The sequence below is a fragment of the Sapajus apella genome, unplaced genomic scaffold (genome assembly GCF_009761245.1).
Source record: "Sapajus apella isolate SASKATOON/1434 unplaced genomic scaffold, GSC_monkey_1.0 scaffold45, whole genome shotgun sequence".
Classification (NCBI taxonomy): domain Eukaryota; kingdom Metazoa; phylum Chordata; class Mammalia; order Primates; family Cebidae; genus Sapajus; species Sapajus apella.
Genome location: NW_022436985.1, coordinates 9,119,330 through 9,140,851, shown reverse-complemented (window position 1 = coordinate 9,140,851; position 21,522 = coordinate 9,119,330). Strand labels below are relative to the sequence as shown.

Sequence of the window (21,522 nt, the reverse complement as noted above, 5' to 3'; positions counted from 1 at the left end):
ATTCATACAAACACCTCAAAACATATTAAAGTTGGAAGGACAGATTTACTTTGTTCAACCTGAGGAAAACAGATAAGCACAAGGGCTGAAAAGAATGCGTGGTAAACTATAAATGGAATCATTGTTAAAGCTGTAGAATCTTTCAAGCTGTGTAAACCTTCTTTTAGTACCACATTACTTCCAAATAAGCTGGTATGGAAAGCTCTTAGCTTAGACGCTTCAAATCATGTTTTTCTCTGCTTGAAAAAGAACCACATGTGTGTATATATATATATATATATATATTATATAATATATATATATATAAAATATATATATATGTATATAATATATATATATATATATTCTAAATTCTCAGGCTGAGAAGTAGCATTTACTTAAATAAAATGGGTTTGACAACTAATTTCAGATTTTTCAAATGCAGTTTTATAATCAACTCATAGTTATCGCATTCAAATTTTATTAAAAATATATTAAGACAATGAGGAAATATAGTCCAATTAACTTAGGCATTAGAACTTTTATATATAGAACTCCATGTCTCAAATGATTCAAGACTATTTAATCACAGTACAGAGGATTGTGAGTAAATTAATATACACATAAGAGATATACATAATATATAAATAACATATTCATGAGGAAGCCATAAAATGCATTAAATCAGACTTGGCTTCTTACAACATACTAAACATCTAGATGAAACTGAAATACCTAAACAGAACAACCCTGCACTTTTTCCAAGATATAGAAGACACAAAAGAAAGGTTATTAGGAAAGAAAAAAGGCAAGAACATGTCAGCCTTGGTGCACTTCTTGAATATCTTTGAAATGGACAAAGCTAAATAAAGGAAATCAGTCCTTCCCTGTTTGTTTTCTCTCCCAACAAGGAATTAAAAGAATGGAAATCCATCCTGTTAGATCCAAATTCATTCCAACTAGTGCTTCTTCTAACTCTTACCTCTTCTCCCTATCACCCCACATCTTCCCCACCTCCTACATCTCATCTTTGCCAAGAGAAGATGCTCCAAAAAGGCTTCCTCACATCCCAGCAAGTAAGGAGAACAGGTAGGTGTGATGGAAACATATGTCGGCAAGGAGCTGTTCTGTCATTTGATGAATATTTATTTAGTGTCTAATATATGCACTTTTCTAGGCAGTAGGGAGGATAGCAAAGAACATGACAGACGAGCTCCTTATGTTTACAGAGCTTACATTCCTGTAGGGCAAGATAGATAATAAAAAAAATAATGTAATTTCCAAGAGTAATAAGTTCTCTAAAACACTGAGTAAAGTGCTGGCAAGTGAATACGGGTAGTCAAGAATAGAATCCTGGGTAAAATGACATTTGAACAAGGAGTGAATGGTATGAAAGCTCTGGCTAGACTGAGGAGCAGCGAACACAAAGGCTCTGAGGCAGCAGTAAGGTTGGCCCTCCCTGGGAACAGCAGGTCATGTGGCTGAAGTGTAATGACCAATATGGTCAGAGGCATCGGCAAGGACTGATAACTGGAGTTTAGATTTAGCCTAAGTGTCAGCGGAAGACTTTGGAGGAAAAGGCATGTGATGACATAATTAAGAGAGCTCTGCCACTGCCCTCTGGACCAGGGACTTGTTGCCATCACTAATTCGTTTTCTTTTCTGCATCTCTAGTAGACTGTCATATCCCTGAGGACAGGGCCCATGGCTTCTTTGACATTACACACCTAACAGGCACCTGGCGTGTTGCACTCAATGTAGACTCAGCCAAATAAACTGAGTAGGAGTAAAGACATAGTTAATGCTTTAACCTTTAATTACATTCTCCAGTGCAAGATGCCTCCCAAAGCACATGAGATTACTTGTAAATATTAATTGATACTGGCATTATTTTAACAAAGTAAATAAAAAGCTCATATTTTCCAATGTTAGAGCTGTCCGTAGGAATACACACATAAGAATATTTAAGGAGCCCTCTCCTCCATATAGTTTAAAAGTCAATGGCTGTTTATTATCTTAATCTTCCAATACTGTACACCATTAGAGTTGCTTTTTTTCTTTTCTGCTTAATAAGTGGAAGAGGGCATTAAAAAAAAAAAAAAACCCAAAACCCAAATAACTTACTCTCCGGTTGTAGACACATTGCTGACTTGAGGTACATGAGCACTGCAGAAAAGCAAAGGGAAAGAAAGTCAGGTTAGAGGAAAGATCAGAGATGATGAATCAAACATCTGAAGGGGACTTCAGGCTGAAAGAAATTAGCTCAGTCCCAAGTGACCTCAAACACTGTTTAACCATCTAATGAAACATGTTCATTGTCACTTGTTTCTAGAAATGGAGATAGCCTTGGTTGCTTTTAACAGTGACTTTTTCTCCCTTTAAAAGATGTCCATGGCAGACAATTCTATAACCAAATTTGGAAAACCTTCTCTTAGCTGTCACCCTATTGCTATTGCAGCCCTAGTTGAAGGTCTTTTCATTTTCCTAAAATATTAATTGTCGCCAACTGCCTTCCTGCCACCCACTTTACCTATTTTTATCTTTCCCCAGCCCAAATCCATTCCCTTCCTTCTCCTCTTAGGCCAGAAGACAGAACATCTTTCTAAAACTCTGCTCTGAACAGGCAGAGGGCAGTGGGGACCACAGGGTTACAGAACAAGGAACTAGTATTGTTTTCTATATAACTATTCCTAAACTATTTTTTCAAAGCCACATTTTCTTCCTAAGTTTCTCAGGATGGAAATCATCTCAAGTTTTGTAATGTTTCAGCTTAACATCTAATTTATAATGTTTTTGTTGCACACTTATCAACTTTCATTACTTTCCCATTTTTCTAAAGCCTGAATTCTTTTAAAAGTACTGAGAAGTGGTCAACATAAAGTAGAATGATAAAATTACAAAACACTATCAGGTTAGCACCCTTCAGAACCTTCGCCCTCCTGGCTGCACTTGTGTTCACATAACTACAATGAGTGTGGAGGCTGGCAGCTATTTTAATGGTATTAATACATTACATTCTCACATTCTGCCCTCTAGTGTTTAGTTGGCTTTTCAATCAATATTTAAGTGTCTATCCTTCAAAAAGAGAGGTTAAATCTTAAGCAGATTTCAGACAATCTTTAGTAGTATCAAACTACAGTTCTACCCAATAGTTCTGAAAGTTTTTTCTTTGTAGAAGACACTTAAAGAAAATCAAAGTTGTTAATGACCAATATTGATAGTTGTCTTTCAATTACTCCACACATTTTACGTTATACAATATAATTTTCAACATACAAATATGCTGCTTGGGAATCATCTATCAGGTTTTTCCCTCATGTAAGTGTATATCTCATCTCTTTCAATGCATAATTTAAACACCTCAAGGGATTGTAAAATATTTCTCATTTTCTTTCATCACACTCCCAACCACCACCATCACCATCACATCTTGCACAGTACTCATTAGCCCAGAGGTGATCAACAAATGTTTACTGTTCAGTCCAACATAATTTTCTTAAGTTAAAGCTGTCGCTAGCTCTTTGCTATGGCCACAGACCACAGGTGAAACCCAGAAAAACCACATAAAATTATGTGATTAGGTAAAAGGGAAGCTGATTCAGATAAGTATTAAATAATTAAGATGATAAGTAAATAAATACAAACACTCAAAGACTTATTGAGTACTTACTATGTTTCAGACACTGTGCTAACTACTTTTTACACAGATTTTTTTTTTTTCACTTACTATTTACAACAACCCTATGAAGAGGTACTACTGTTTGCCCTGTTTTCAGATGAAGAGGTTAGAAAGGTTAAATAACTTACCCACAGCCATAGAGCCAAGAAATAAGATGAGCTGGGATTCGAACCAAGAAAAATTGTAGCTCAGAGTCTAAGCTCTTAATCACTGCACTAGTCCATCTTTCAATCCATTACTCACTACAGTCATCTTTGGATATGGAGGCCTGGCCTCAGGTATTTTACTTTGCTTTTAATTACAACAATTTCTCCTCTGCCTCACAATGCCTGTTATTCATAGTGGTTCCCAGGCTACATAACCAACAATAAACCCCTTTCTGCTTTCTGTCTTTAACTGGAACAGGCAGTCCTTGCTTTTGCTACTTTGTGGCTCACCCTCTGTAAATTCAACACTATATAATTAACTCCTATACTCCATTTCTCAGTACAGTTACACAACCTTGGTTTTGAGAGCAGGGACCCATGTGAGTAATGACTCGGGAAAAACCCAGAAGAGAGTGAAGAATGTGGATCTGCTAGATGCTAAAAAACATTCCAAAGACATGTCATTAGGCTGTTAGTCCCGAATGCCATCCTAGAATGAAGAGATGTATTATTTCCTCTCCTCCCTTCTACATCCTTTTGAACTGTCCTTCTTTTTGACTATTAAAGCAAACCCTGATGTTTTGATGTTCATTTCCTATGAGGGGAGGGTGAAGAAAGAAAGGCAAGAAAGAAAAAGACAAAAGCAACAAACAGAATGAGGCTCTGAGATTTCTCTTTAAATAAGTGCTTCTCCAAACTTAATGTGCGTAGGAATCACCTAGGACCTTGTTAATACAGATTGTGATTCAGCAGGTCTAGGTCTTGGGAAGGGGAAGCTAAGGCTGCATTTCTAATAAATTCCTCCGTGATTCTAATACTGTTGGTTTGTGGAAGACACTGAGTAGCAGAAGCTCTATATCCTTGCAACCGAAATTATTTAAAACTTCAATTACTTAAATATCCCAATAATGATTTTTAAATATTATAATCTAAGTAATGAAGGTGTGATACATTCATTACTTACAATCTAAGTAATGAAGATGTGTTAAAATGAGAAAACTCATGTTGACCTCAGTGAATAAAAGTCAACACATCGAAATTTCTCCAACACTTAGAGAAAAATGACCTGAACCAAGTAAATAAGTTGTAGAGGGCATTTCTCAGAATACAAAAGTAAATGAATATATCAGTAACAAAACCAAGTAATTAATTCATATTCATATTTTTGCTAGCATATTTATTTTAGGACAGTTTTAGAATAAAAGTATGATGTTTTTTAACAGGCCTTTGGAATTTCTGGTATATTATACTAGTCTATAATTTCAGGTTCTTAGAATTCCTATAAATAAAGTATTATGAGAATATATTTTCCATTGGTAAAAAGAAAAGAAAGTTCTCGTCTTGGCTCTGCAGTTGATTAGCCAAAATCATAGACAGGTTGTTGGTTAGCTTGGCTGCATTGGGTTGGTTTCTCCATACAGAAAATGAAAGGTCTGGCTAGTGACCTCTATGGTTTCTTTTACCTCTAAAAGAAACCTCAAAAAATTCTTCGATCTCAGATTCAAGCTTACTGCTTAAAGTTTAAGTCATTACAAAAGGATATGACTGCATATTGAGTTTTATGACATAGTATTAGATAAATTAGGGTTATTAGATATTTCGTCAGGTATCCACTGCCATAGTTCCTGTGGGATGTACTTAACAATTCACCCTTAACAAAATTTTAAAGAATATTTAATGACAGCAATAGATACTTTTTCCATAACTAAATAACTGACAAAAAGGCAATAAGCTGCCAGGCATGGTGGTTCACACCTGAAATCCTAGCATTTTGAAAGGCCAAGGTGGGTGAATTGCCTTAGCTCAGGAGTTTGAGACCAGCCTGGGTAACATAGTGAAACCCGGTCTCTACTAAAATACAAAAAATTAGCTGGTGTGGTGCTGTGCGCTGTAGTCCCAGCTACTGAGGAGCTGAGGCAGGAGAATTCCTAGAACGTGGGAGGTAGAGGTTACAGTGAGCCATGATCATGCCACTGCACTCCAGCCTGGCAACAGAGTGAGACTCGGCCTTAAAAAAAAGGCAATAAGCATTAAAACAATAAGCAAATGAGCCAAAGTGAGAGATACAGATTTCATTTTTCATCTGAATGTAGCTTGCTTTTTATCCTTTGCAGAAAGCCAAGAATAATGATTTTTTTTTTTCAGGATCCTTGACTGATTTGCTAAGAAAATTTCTTACTTATGCATTATCAACAGTTGGATATGGAAGAGTTTATTTCCTAATGTTGATAAAGCAAGTATTGAAAATGGAAAGAAAGAAGCTCACTCATATGCAGATCCCAGCTCTACTGCCAAATTCAAACTTAAGCCTACTGTTAGTGATGATGCAACTGAATATTCTATTGGTATGGCCATTTAAAATAGATTCTAAGCCCACTCTGAAATATATTCTATGACATATTGAAATATCTTTAGTCTTTATTTCTATTAGCAAAACCCAAACTATATTTCCTTAAGCCAATTATGCTCAGCAATATTAGTCTCTAAAATTTGCATGTGATGAGATGCACAGATGCCTGTTGACAAGTGATTCTTTAATTAAATCTCTTGATTTGAAATAAAAAAGCATACATTTAAAAAGAAAGAGGTTTCAAATCTACTAAATGTAGACATCTTGAAAAAGCATGTGTTCTCTTTTCTGTGCATTCTCTTATTTCAGTATGTTCTCCTCTGTGGCATGTAAGAGCCTGCCTGTAAAATACTATCGTTTTATTAGGAAACATGAGGTCTAAAAAATTACCAACTTTCTCTAGGATATAATATTTACATTTATTCTATTTTTTTGATTGAACAAGGATTAAAAAGACAACTATGAGATCCTTGCTTAAATAAGCCTAAGGATGAACCTCATGTAACAATCATCAAAATAGCCTAAAATTCTTAATTTGTCTATTTAAACAAATAAAGTATTTTTAGTATCATCTTAAAATACTATAAGTTGATATGCAGCAGCAACATTATATATATACAACAATACACATATTTATTATTGTATAATGGCTTTCTAAATTAAATTTTGTTCATAATGTTAGTACATTCTTCGCAGTGTCAAACAGTAAAACAATTCAATCCTCAATATTTATTCCTTTTGCTTTAACCTCTCGCTATGATTATCATATGCAGAACTTTAATGGAACATTTATAGGTATTTAACTTTGATAAATTTTGGATCATCTTTCTGCATCATTAGAGACATTTTGGGTAGCCTCAAATTTTGGTTCAAAATTGCATACTGTGCATAATATACCAGAATATAAATGGAAAACTTACCACATGGCTATAACTCAAAAGGAGGAAAATATTTATCCTCACACCTTCTCTAATTCACATTCCCTATTCCTTTAAATAGTAAGCTTGCTTTGAAGAAAAAAATTGTTCTTCTCAGCTATATCTTAATACTATATTAAATTTATTCTAACAAATCAAATATAATCCATCAAAATATCAGAATATTCATCTTTTGTACAGCTTCTTTGACAATTACTGATGTTTTCAATTTTACTTATTTAGTATGTTTTAGCAAAAAAAAAATCAAAAGTCTTTTAGTTTTTACACTAAGGTCTATATTAACAAAATTGTAAAATGCAATGAATAGTTCACTTACATACCATATCCTTTTTCCATTTTACAGAAAATTAAAGATCAGAGAAGTTAAGTACCTAATTTAAGTTTACATAGCTCCATTCTATCTATGTAGTCTGGCTTCAGAGTATGTCCTTAAAACTCTACACAGTCTTTATTCTCAAATAATGCTGCTATTTAAAAAATCTTTGGCTATACCTCTAGTTATTTCATTAGAATAAAGTTACTAAAAGTGCTTTTTTAGATTCAAATAGATTTTTCTTCTTCTCCAAATTTATATAATGCAGAAATTTTCATTTCATCTAGGTTTTCATGTTTATTAGTTTAAAACTGCATGAAGTATTCTCTAATCTTTTAAAAATTATTATAACCCTTACTGTAAACTTCAATTCTGGTTATTAGGGTATCATCTCTTTTTTCTTAAGCTTATCAGAGGATTTTCTATCTCATAATTTTCATTTTTACTCTCAAAGAACCAGCTCCTGAATTCAAACATCAGTTCTGCTTGTTTTCTGTTATTATTACTGAATACTTTTAGGTTATAAAGAGGTTGCTTTTTCTTCCTTTCTATAACTTCTTATTCTGAATGTATGGCTGATTTATCTTCAATCTTAAGTGTTCAGTTACCTCTTTATAAACTTTAGACTTTATTCCACAAATTCTGACATATGCTTTTTTCTTTATTCTCTAAACAGTATGTACTTGAGATTCTTATTTACTCTTTGAGTTATCCCCCGTCCTCCTGTCCCCTTCAAGAGTCTTCATTGGTTGATTGAAAGTTTTTTCTTATTAATTACACTGTGGTTAGAAAACACTATTAAAATTTCTACTCTTTAATAACTTTTAAAGATAGCTGAATAATTTTCATAAAGTAGCAGAAATGCTTGATTGAGCTCTGTTTGTACTATGCAAAGTTTCACATATGTATATATGTGCTCATTTATTTAAAATCTTATGTATTTTACCAAATTCTTAATGCTATGTTTGTTATGGACATAGAGTTGTATGTATAAGTCCTATATTTCAAATGGGTTTACTTGTTTATCCTTGTTAATGTAATATTTTAAATTTATATGATTTGATAATACAGTAAGTCTAGATAATAGAGTAAGTACATTTTGTCTTTTATAACAAATTTGGCCTTCCACTTCAGGTGCCTGTTCACATTTATCAGATATATGTTTATCTTTTTATTATTGATCTTTCTGTGCCACTTTGTTTTAGGTATGACTCTTTTGCAAACAGTATAGTTCAAATAAGTTTTTTTTGTTTGTTTGTTTGTTTTAGTATTTTAGCTTTTCTCAAATAATTTAATCCATTTACATTTATTGTCGTAGCTGATAGATTTGTTCTAGTATTGTTTTTGCTTTATGCTTTCTAATTTGGGAACTTGCTTTTCCTTAGGTTTCTGCTATTGCTCTTATCTTGTGAAGGCATTTTGAATATAGAAATCCTCTGCACAATTCTACTATGGTTGCTTCTCTTGCCCATACTTCTCTCATTATTACTAAAAGTATGGCAAAAATTGCAATTACTTTTGCACCAACCTAATTAAACAAGAAAAAAACCCCAAAAAACTTCTTGACACCTGCTTCTATTTCCCTGTTTATGTAAGATAAGAAATTTATAGCTTCATTACTTTCTTTGCCCTTCTACCAATGCTTATAATCAGATCTCTATTTCCTACTAATTTTTAAAAATGTATCTCTCAATTAGCTGGACATACACTATACTTGTATTTTTATAATATGTTTCTTCATTAGAATCATTGATTTCAGATTGGCTTTTCAATTTCTGACTTTCACATCTAATATTATTACTCTGATAGTTTTGTGTTTTTTGTTTGTTTAAGACAGTGTCTTGCTCTGTCACCCAGGTTGGCGTACAGTGGCATGATCATAACTCACTGAAATCTCAAACTACTGGGCCCAAGCAATCCTATTGCTTTGGCCTCACAAGAAACTGGCATACATCAACACACTGGACCAATTTATTTATTTTCTTACAGAGACAGAGCCTTGCTGTTTCCCAGGCCGGTCTCAGACTCCTGGCTTCAAGAAATCCTTCCACCTCGGCCTCCCAAAGTGCTGCGATTATAGGAGAGAGCTACTGTGTCCAGCCTCTCACATGTTTTTATTTTTTTCCCATCCCTTTTTATTCCAGAAGCACTTTTCAGGCTTCTCTTTCAACATGTATTTGACCGATTTTTTAATCATTTCTGTTTAGTTTTCAAACAGAAAACTGTCTCTTCTAAAACATCTCTAGGGTTGTTTTTTCCCTCATTTTAGCTGTTCTGTATCCCCAGCTTTTCAATTCTAAAACTACTTTGCTTTTTTTTTTTTTCTTTTTAGCATTTATTTATTATTTTTTAAATTGCATTTTCAGTTTTGGTCATAGGCAGGTGTTGAACAATGAGAACTACTTTGCTTTAATGGCTTCCTACTAATGTTTCAAAAAGGTTTATATCCTTGAGCATTTTTGAGAAGATTAACAATATTACTTCTCAAGTTTTCATCTGAATTATATAAAAATCAATTCTCTAGATTCTGGGTTTATGTTGAGTCATCAAGGCAAATCAACCTTTCCCTTAGTGTATAATTTCTCTTCATAGGTCCCAAATAGTTTCTTTGTGTCTAGTGGTTCCTAAGGTGGAACGATAAATCTAGGTAAAACAATTTCCAACAACCTGGGTAGGTAGATTGTTCTTAGCTTATATGATTGTCCACTTGGCTATGAGCAGATGGCCCCTCCTGGATTTAGATTTGCAGAGCCAGTATATGAATCTGCCCTAGAATAATCTATAATGCCTACTTACGTAGGCTTGCTGGTTGGTCCCATTTTATGATTATTCTGGGGAACCAGAAACGAATTTTGTGGGTTTTTTTTCATATGTGCGTATAAACTTGAAAGCACTTATGAAAATCCAATAATCTTCTTGCCTTTATCCCTTTTTTAAATGCTTTTGCTTGGTGACTGAGCATCCCAGGAGAATCCCTTTCTTCCCCATTGTTTTGTACACTGACTATTCTTGTCTGAATGGATATTGAAATAAAAAAGCTGATGAGGGCAGAGAGGTGAAAAACAGTAACAACACAACTCAGCTCTAGATGGTTCAGAAAATAGGTTTCCACTCAACTAAGGAAATGTCACTAGCTTTTCTGGTTAGTGTTAATAGACAGTAGAAGGAAGCCAAGTCAGTTTTCCTCCCTTCCTTCTCTCTTTGTGATTTTCTGTATTGTTTAGATAGCAGAACATGAAGTCTGCAAGGTAAAAATATGTTTCTCCATCCATCCCATCGATAACATGATCTTTGACATGGCTTTTCTTTATCATTGCTACAGAGTCGTCTCTAGGGTTTGCCTTTTATATCATCATTGGAATTTAAATAGAAAGCTGGGAGTATTACATCAGGCAAAGGTAGTCTGCTACCTGTTTAAACTAGAGGCTTACATTTTATTAAAATCTCAAGTTCTACAAAGGGAAGCCCACAGGGAGGAAGGGAAACTGAGGAATGAAGTAACAAGAGATCGAGGCAGAATGGATATAGGGGTGTAATTTTCTACAAGTGAATTCTTCTTTATCATGCTGAGGTAATAGATATGAAGAAAAGCATTTAACATGTATATAATTTATCTTTCTAAGTCTTCCCCTAAACATATGCTTAATATATTTTTTTCATTAACATTGCTAGAATTAAACCCAGGACCTGTATTTACATCTTACTATGCAAAAAAAAAAAAAAAAAAAAAAAAAAAAGATTAGTGATTCTCAGGTCAAGAACTTAATAATGAGTCTTAAAAGTTGTATGATGAACAGTAGTAAACTTTGTAGCCATTCTTGAGTTAATACTGTTGGTCTGGTTCTGTGTAGACACCTAGCACCACCTGAGACTTAGAATCCTGTCCAATGAGACACGCCTGTAATCCCAGCACTTTGGGAGGCTGAGGCGGGTGGATCACAAGGTCAGGGGATCAAGACCATCCTGGTCAACATGGTGAAACCCTGTCTCTACTAAAGACACAAAAAATTAGCTGGGCATGGTGGTGCGTGCCTGTAATCCCAGCTACTCAGGAGGCTGAGGCAGTAGAATTGCCTGAACCCAGAAGGTGGAGGTTGCGGTGAGCTGAGATCGCGCCATTGCACTCCAGCCTGGGTAACAAGAACAAAAAAGCAAGTGTTGACAAAAATATGGGCAAATTGGAACTGTGTACTTTACTTGTGGAAATGCAAAATGATGTAGCTGCTAAGGAAAATGGTATGGAAGTTCCTCAACAAATTAAACGTAGAACTACCATATGCTCCAACAATTCCACTTCTGAGTATATACCTAACAAAATGAAAGCAAGGACTGAGGCCGGGCGTGGTGGCTCATGCCTGTAATCCCAGCACTTTGGGAGGCCAAGGCGGGTGAATCACCTGAAGTCAGGAGTTCAAGACCAGCCTGACCAACATGGTGAAACCCTGTCTCTAAAAAAAAAAAAAAAGTTAAAAAAAAAAAAGCAAAGACTGAGACAGATATGTGTATATCCATGTTCATAGTAGCATTATTCACAATGCCACAAAGATGGAAGCCACCTAAGTGTCTATAGACAGGTGAAAGGATAAATACAATGTAATATATACATAGATGGAAATATTATTCAGCTTTAAAAAGGAAGAAAATTCTGACACATGCTACAACATGGATGCACCTTGAGTTATGCTAAGTAAATAAATATGCCAGTCACAAAAGGTCAAAGACTATAAGATCCACTCATATGAGGTATCAGGAGTAGTCAAATTCTTAAAGACAGAGAGTGAAATGGTGGCTGCCAGGGGACAGGGAAAGGAGGAAATGAGAAATTAGTGTTTAATGAGTATAGAATTTCAGTTTTACACGATAAAAAGAGTTCTGAAGATGGACGGTGTTGATAGTTATATAACAATGAGAATGTACTTAATGCCACTGAACTTTACATTTAAAAATGGCTAAGATGTCAACATTTATGTCTACATTTTACCGTAACAGCAACAACAAAAAAACCACAGAACAAGGGAGCTCCACAGGCAAAGATAATGTGCCCCCTCAGTTTAGAAACACTATTCTAATAAAAAGGAAAACAAATATTTTTAACAAACAGTTGTGTCTAAAGACATTCAGATACCTGGCTGACTTTATCATCCTGCTAAAAAAGTAGATACTTGAATAAACAGTTGGCTTTTTTGTTCCACTTATTAGTCAGCAGCCTAAAACAGGCTTTTAAATAGAAACAATGTGTGGTATGCTACACTTCTCCAAAACTCTCCCATGTGATAATGAAGGGTTTTTACCTTAAAATAATCATTTAGAAAACATACAATATGCTTCTTAAGGAGAAAAACAAACTATTAAAAATTAAAGCTAATGAAGCATAATACAAAAAAAAATCACAAACATACAAATTCTAGGATAAGTTGTTTGCATAGCCATTCCTCAGACAAGCTATCTAAAAATGCTTTAGAAAGAAGTTTTCTACATATCAGGATAGAAATGGTATGGTATAATTTTCAGATCCCATCTAATATCAAGTCATATTTTAATTTGAATTTAGCAAAAGTCATTTTTTAACATAAATTTAGTTATGAGACTGATAAACAATAGTTCCTAGGCTCTAGCAATCAAAAATTAACCAAATTAGAAAGAGTAAGTCTGTCTGCAAAACGGCTAACTTAGAAATAAATCTATGTGATGTTCCTTCAGGAAAATTAGCAAACAGATGAAATACCAAAGTTGACCTTAATCCAAACCTGCTAAATTAATAATTTAGCTTCAGTTTTGCACTGTGAGTATTAAAGCTTGGGCTGAGATTTTAAAAGATGGTCAGTTCCAGGATTTTCATGGAGCACTAAATGAGAAAAGGAATACAGAGGAAGGTCAGTGCACCTGCTAGAAGACAGGTGTTAGGTAAGCAAGGACTAAGTTTCAGAAGCCAGCTGAGCTATCTAGAGCCCAATGAACAAAACTGGCATATAGCCCCTGAAGCACATATCCTAAGATTTTGATAAAGTACATTAAACACAGCTTCTAGGTATGCAAGCTATATGTGTAATCCAGGAATTTGTAAAGAAGGAATTTAAGGATAAAAGTCCGATGGAATGGGATAAGGATGGGATCCGATCCCGGTCATAGGAGCATGAAAGTGGTATAGAAGAAGTGGGAGCTGGTAGAGATGAGGAGACGCAGCAAGTAGAGATGCAGAACCCAAGTCTTAGTGGAAACCAAACACCAAAATCCAAACTCAGTCTTGCAGACACTGAAAACTCAGGGAAACAGAAGCAGAGCAGCAACAGATCCTAGACGGATCTGATTGGAGGCCAGATCAAAGAATGCAGACAACAAAAGGCTGAACACGGCACAGAAGAACACTACCACCAAGTTTTTTTGACGCTCAGCTGAGCAACTGAGGGAGGAGCCCTGTTGTTCGGGATTCCAGCATAGAATATAAAAAGAGAACAGAACATCCTGGCCAAGAACGTTCTCCACCTTAAGTTTGCAGGTCATGTTTACTCTGCTGTAGTCTTACTAAGGGTTTGGCATAACCTATTCTTCCCTTTCGTTTCTCTAATCATTTCAACTGGGCTGGTAATCCCTGATGAGGGTTGGGGAGCAATAACACCTACTGTTTGAGCTCCTAGAACTGCAATTAACTTGCTACATAGAATGGTGGCAGGTGGAGATTGATAGCTACTATTTCCTTCCTTTGCAAAAAAGGACAAATGGCTCTGTGGTGACTTAGGTTAGGTTGGAGAAGTACTGAAATCAGAGATGACAGAGTTGTTATCACAGAATACATTTTATTTAGAATAAAAATATAAGTGTGTCTATTTATAATAGCCCTACCTTATTACAGGAAAAACTGAAGGCAACTGAAGCATATGGCAGACTAACATGTGATTCAGCCATGAATGTTCGATAAGAATACTACATTACAGAAACTGAAATTCCATAAGGTAATAATGAGAGCAACATATAACTGAAATGGCCACTCTGGTTCCCTGTTCCTGCATCTCTTTCTTCTCCCCTAGCCACAGCAAGGTCCTGGGACCTCCACTAGCGTGCACCTTGGCCTCTTCAGGTGCTCTCCATCTGTATCCTCTATCCCAGACACAGACTCTGACCTGTTACACACAATCCACCTCTTCTCCACTCCAGTAGCAGGATCTTTATGTGATCTTCTGTACCCAAGGGCCGCTATGGGTCTTCTACCCTCCTTCCTTTGAGACTGGAGGCCTTCTCTGCTCTCATCTTCTGTCTGCTCTGATCTGCACTCTCTGAAGATTGCCCACTCACAGACTTGTAGACACTGAGTTGTACTGTTCCACCCTCTTTATGCTGGACCTTTCAGAATTAACTACCAAACTGAATATCCCACCGCTGACAAGCTTTCCCAGCCCTGTCCCCTGCCTGGCTGCTTTTGGCTGGATCTACTTCCAGTGAATACCCCTCTCAGCAAACGTGTCTTATGTCTTGATTGGGCCTTTCCTTTCTTTGAGAAACACTTTATCCATCAATGCTATCAAACTACAATATACAGCATTCAAAATTCAATGTTCCTAGTCATGGCAGGTCGCATTGTGCAGCTACCAATCATTTTTACTTTTCAGAAACACAGTGAATATTATTTTGGATTTAAAAGAGCCAATGTTGTTTTTCATCAGGTTAACAAAACATATGAAATTATGAGTCTTGCAATAGCTCCCTCTGTGAGCACTGCAGCAAAGGAACCCTAAGTAATGAAGTGAGAGGAAAAGGAATGGAAGACAAGAAAGCTACAGAAATGTATTTAAATATATTTAAAATATTTACACATTCATAGCTATTACCAGAAGTAGTGCAAAAATGTGCACTACACTATAAATTATCAGTGAGCATGTCATGTTTGCAGTCCAAAAAACCAAGAACTTAATCATAATTAATAACTGTTTTCTTTTACTTAAATTCTATATCCCAGAATAAAAAAACTATACGCCAAACCGCCCATGTAAGCAATTGAAAGAAAAGAAGGTTAATTTTTTGCCAGTAGATTCTTCCTGCTTGTTGTCAAGTTGATAATAAAACAAGTTAAATGACCTTACATGAACTTAATTTCTAGTAATGTTATTCAGAAAAATAATCTACTTTTGAAATTCTAATTTCAGGCTAAATAATTACTATTTTTGCATTTGTGCAATAGTTCTACTTAGTTTAAATCTCCATCATAGGAAAAGAATGCCTGCTGATAACTTTTCCTTTACATAAATGTGGGCCAATATGCATATTCATTCTTTTTTACCCTAATTTTATAATATTTTAGTTTTTATAATCAACATCGAAAAAATCAAGTAGCTTCTATTAGGAAAGTCAGTAAATGTATTACTGATTTTCTTTTACTACATTTTCTTGTACTTTAATTTTCCAAGTACGGGATTCCTTTTTAAAGACTACCTTATTAGTTAAATATTATACAATTACAGAAATGTTTACACTATAAAAAAACACAATTATCTTTGAAGACTTAAGATTTACAAACCCATTTTTCCCATCTACTTTTAAAAATAATAGTCAAAATAAAATAAAACTCAAGACTATCTAAAACAAAGATTGTTACCCAAAGTAATAAGAAGACATTCAGAGAGGCCAGGCACGGTGAGTCAAGCCTGTAATCCCAGCACTTTGGGAGGTTGAGGTGGGAGGATCACCTGAGGTCAGGAGTTCGAGACCAGCCTGACCAACATAGTAAAACCTTGTCTTTACTAAAAATATAAAAATTAGCCAGGCATAGCGATACACGCTTATAATCCCAGCTACTCTGGAGGCTGAGGCAGAAGAATTTCTTGAACCCGGGAGACAGAGGTTACAGTGAGCTGAGATCAGACCACTGCATTCTAGCCTGGGTGACAGAGCAAGACTCTATCTAAAAAAAAAAAAAAAAAAAAAAAAAAAAAAAAGAAGGCATTCAGAGAAATGATTCTCATTAACTGGCATGATCCAGTGCTAAAGTATTCCATACTATGTAAAACTAAATTTCCATTAATATATAATAATCATTTGTTGATATGACTGTGTATATTTATATAATAAATACCAGACTCACTACGTGCTCAGCAACAACCTCATGTGTTCACAGGAATTGCAGAGTTGAGATAGCCTATGAACCAGAATATGCTGATTTGGTTGGCAGGAAACCAGGATGAAAAAAATGGACCACCATGTTCTCTCATACTGAAACCTCAAATGTTCCCTCTCTTGCCACAAAGTGATTATACAATATGCTGCAAGTCATTAAAGGGTAGAACACTACTAAAAAGCAGTTACTTGGCTACTGAAGTCCTATGACACATTTCTGAAGTACTAGTGGTATAGCCTAAGTCCATTCTGAGACTATTTCAACAAGTCAGATTCAAACATAAATAAATAAACAAATCTGTATTGTATCTCCTGACATTTCCTTTAAAAAGCAGTAGACTTCAGGTCAGTCATAATGGCTCACACCTGTAATCCCAGTACTTTGGGAGGCTGAGGCAGGTGGATCACAAGGTCAGGAGTTCAAGACCAGCCTGACCAAGATGGTGAAACCCCGTGTCTACTAAACATACAAAAATTAGCCAGGCGTCTTGGTGGGAGCCTGTAATCCCAGCAACTGAGAAGGCTGAGGCAGAGAATTGCTTGAACCTGGGAGGCAGAGGTTGTAGTAAGCCGAGATCGTGCCACTGCACTCTAGCCTGGGTGACAGAGTGAGACTCCGCCTCAAAAAAAGAAAATGAAAAAAAAGCAGTAGACTTCAAACTTGAGGAAAGATTTTTAAAAACATCGGCATTATTTTACATGCCTATATACTTCTCAAATATATTTTCTAAGCCTTTGAAGTGGGTAGGTAGTAAGAAAAGAAATGCTGAAAGGTAGACTTGATTCTAGGCTATATCTCAGATGACTCACCAAAAAAATTATCAGTACAGCACTCAATCACCAGAGAGAAGTGATCTTGAATTCTGTTAATTTACCTGCTTTAACAGTTGTTACTCTGGCTTTATAAACTTAGAAAATCATCTTGAACTCCAAAAACTGGCTGAATATTTAGTTTCCTTCTCTGCTATGACACAGAAAATGATGTAACACAATCCAAGGCTTTATCTGAGTCGGTTTGTTGCCATTTGCCCCCAGTAACCTATGCATATGCATAGGTATAAAACAGAGATTTTTAACTTGGCTTATAGCCTAATCATCAGCTTTTAAATTAAAATGGCACTTCCAAATTTAAAATAAAATATCTTACTTTAGTTGTTTCAACTATATTAGACTTTTTTTAAAAAAAGATTTCCTAAACCAAAGGGGAAAATACAGCATTAGCAATATGGTGAAGAGCTCCAGCAGGCTTCATCTGGCCACAGTAAAGAATGTTCTATTGAGAGAGATTAAAATGAGCAAATAGGCCCAAAGAAACCTTAACCCTCATTTATTCCCTGTAGTAGACCAACAAAAATCAAATAAATACCTCAAACAGAAAGGTGACATAGGTCTTTCATCTTCCTGTGAACTAAAAGGAAAATAAATTTTGAGTTAATATAAGGTCTGTTAATATAACATGTCAATTTTACTACAAATGTTATACCTGTCAAAAATTTGGTTTAGCACATTAAAGCCAATCTCGTGATGGAGTCAGGTTAGTAAAACACGCTCTACCTTGGACCTAGCCAAGGTCAATTACTTCTTGTCAGGAGACTAGCAAGTGAGGCTTCTTTCAAGATCAGCTAAGACAAACGTCATTCACATTACACTTTCAAGAGGAAGCTTTTTACTGCCTTATTCTAGAGGCCCAATTCAAATATTCGTATATTACACATAAGCCCTTAAAATAATTACATGTGAATTTATCTCAACAAAGCTGATTGCAGTTAATTAACATGATGATGAAAATATGAAACAACCAACAAAACACTCCTGTTAAGAGTGAGCCACTTCAGGAATGATTCCCTAACAATGAAGAGCACATCAGTAAACAGCATCACACTCACAGGCTCTGTGTCCTTCTGTAGTTACTAAGTATTAACTAGTGTGTATAACATGAAAGGACACAAATAATATCATTAAAAAGTTTAATTAGTTTAAAAGTTTAAAAGTTCCTCAAGCACACACAAAAAATATTAAGCTTAATATATAGAAAGTTAATTTTTTTTTAAGAGACATAGTTTCATTCTGTTGGCCAGGCTAGAGTACAGTGGTATTATCATGGTTCACTGCAGCCACAAACTCCCAGGCTCAAGTGATCCTCCCACCTCAGCCTGTGGGGTATCTGGGACCACAGGCATGTGCCACCATGCCAGGCTAATTTTTCATTTTTTTGTAGAGACGGAGTCTCACTATGTTGCCCAAGCTGGTCTTGAACTCCTGGGCTCAAGCCATCCTCTTGCCTCAGCCTCCCAAAGTGCTAGAATTACAAACATGAGCCACCATATCTGGCCTAGAAATTTAATTTTTAAAATGTAAAATATATGCTATATTTTGTTTTCCTTCCTTTAGCATGTTTTATTTTTCCTAATAAATGATCTCAAAGCGTAGATTGAGTCCCTCCCCCTCGCTGTCTACTGGAGTGATCTTTGAACTTTTAAAATTATGCACTCATAAAACTTACTTTTCAGTAGCCACTCCCTTCAAATATATAACTGATTAAATATACATCTATATTATGTACATCATTAAACAGATAAAAGTAGAAAGATAAAATATTAAATAAAAGAGAAGGTCTAATATTTTCTTTTGTACCCCCAGGGTTCCTCTTGAATATCACCTGGGGTGTTCACCACCTTACAGCATCTGGAAAAGCAACTAGTTAACTTCAGCATTCTCCTTCTCTCCCTTTTTGCTTATTTTTAACTTTCTTAAGTATCATTCATGAAAAGAGAAAAGTTTGCTTCGACTGATAGTATTAAACTTGCAGTCAATAAACTCTTACTACAGAGTTATACTGTAAAACACACACACACAAATAAAATCCTGTCCTGGAAGTTGAAAAGGTCTTAACATTTTAGAAGGAATATGGAACATAAAATGTGACACACTGTTTTTCATTCTCTTATGATTTGGATTTCCAATTTCAACATCTATCGGCCATTCTAATGCCCATGTTGCCAAATACCTTAATGTTTATAACTAATGGTGTTAACTCTTCCCAGGTGAGGGTAAGTGATGGGCTGTAATGTGGATGGGCTGAGGGCAAAGCTTGTAGAATTAGGTTGCAGGGTTGAAGAGTTACAGGGGACACCACCTGGGAACTGTCCAGGTGTCCAGGAAGAAACCATCCGAAACGGTGCTTTTACAGGAGGTGACTACTTTTAAGTCAGCCTGACAGAAGTCACTTACACATTTGACTTCCAAATATTCCTAGAAAACACTAAACAAAATAATTATTAAAATGTTAGAACTGAGTTTGTTTTCTGATCAAGAAATTTAGATTTTGTTACTCTAGGAAAGGACTCTATGTTTTGTAAAATGAATGTTTTGCTACATACTTTCTTTGCCCAGAACAGATCCTTTACTCTAACATGTAGCAAACTGAAGGAAAACTAACATGCTTACTGTAACATTCTTTGATATGCATTCAATTAGCAATATACTTGGTTTTCTTAAGTGCTTTTGGGAGATGATTTAAATGGTGCAGGGCTCTGAACACAGCTATTCATGTGTTTTAGCTATTTGCACGTCTGTGTGTGTGTGCACACGCTAAATTTCTTTGCAGCAAACAGAAGCAATAAAAATCAATTCTTGTTTTCCTTTTATCTCCCTCAAATATTTCATATCAATTATGACTGCAGACCAGATCCTACCACAGGCCCTACATTAATTATATCAATTAGATTCTCACAAAACCTTCCCTAGTACTGGCTTTTTGCTCCTTTTTAAATTCAGATGAGAAAAGCAGTCTCAAAGTGAGTACATAATTCATTCAGATGATGCAGCTAGTAATGTGTGTATTATATGTTAGTCCATTTTTCTCAATGTTTTCCCTTCATTTTTAACCTATTAAAGTATGGCAGTATGACTGGGTTGGTGAAGAAAATGCACTCGATGGCTGGTCTGCATTCCAGCAGCCACAAGATCTTGTGGACTTGATAAGCTTCTTGTCATGCTTCTGATTATGGCAACTCTACATCACCTTAATCAAAGTCCATTTGTAATGCATTATGCCTGACAGCACTTATAAAGTGATTAATTTATTAAAATGTACTGGCACAATGTCAAGAATGTCTCTTGATAGAAACACAAGATTTTAATCATAAGCAAATATTTTTCTGGCTACATTTGCACAAAGTAAATTCATCAATGGAAGACAAAATAAGAAATTCTTAATTTGGCTATGCCCCTGAAATTTGACCAGTTTTAAGTGTTTTAAAAAAGAAAATGTAAGCACTAAAATTTAAATAAAATGAAACAGAGTCAGTATTACATCTATCAACAATCAGCAGTTAACAGGGGAGCAATCAATGTACAGTATTTGAAAATTATATTTGGAAACAAAATGAGGGTAAATAAATCAATTTTTATTTTAAAAGCATATTTATCTTTTCCCTTTCATAAAAGTACCCTTTTCTGGGAGTTAGTAATAGAATCTAAACAAAGGAATATATTTTGAAACAACTAAATCATTGATTTAGCTTAATCGAATTGATTAAGCTAACTAATTTTAGAAATAAATTTAATGCATTGATTTCAAAGGCAATTTTAAAGAAAAATGGCCAAGGACAATTCCTCCGAATAACATCAAGAAAATAAACTTTTCCACAAAATGTACAAACCAGAATGCACATTTGAAAAAAATTACCATTTTTAAATAGCTGTACAAAGATGTTGTACTATTATCACAGGCTCCAAAACATCTTTAACAAAGTTGTTTCCACCTATTCCTGGTTTTGTGTCAATCTGTCATGTTCAATGATACCAAATGATTTCACCTGAATTCTAAATTGAGCACAATTTGTCATAATTTTTTCCTAAATATGAAAATGAGAAGTAATTCTGATTCACTTTTAATTTTTAAAAATAAGCACATGTTCTATGAATGAAGAAGGAAGTGTGTGTCATAAAGTTAAGCCAATGAAAAATGGAAACAACTTAGAATTCATTCGATTTCCTCCTTGGTTACC

General features: G+C 35.1%; 1 protein-coding gene across 13 annotated transcripts in view; it reads right to left on the bottom strand.

Annotated features, from left to right (window-relative positions):
- The window catches only part of FAM13A (family with sequence similarity 13 member A), a 393,400-nt gene that overhangs the window by 60,493 nt on the left and 311,385 nt on the right, over positions 1-21,522 (bottom strand). For 9 of the 13 annotated variants that reach the window (XM_032239626.1, XM_032239624.1, XM_032239629.1 and 6 more), the window contains 2 exons: positions 17,877-17,918; positions 2,104-2,145 (listed from right to left, as the gene is read on the bottom strand). In XM_032239626.1, coding sequence (XP_032095517.1) covers positions 2,104-2,145; positions 17,877-17,918 — 84 coding nt within the window. Of the gene's footprint in view, positions 1-961; positions 1,144-2,103; positions 2,146-17,876; positions 17,919-21,522 lie in introns of those variants that run through there. The other 4 variants (XM_032239625.1, XM_032239634.1, XM_032239635.1 and 1 more) reach the window with 3 other exon arrangements.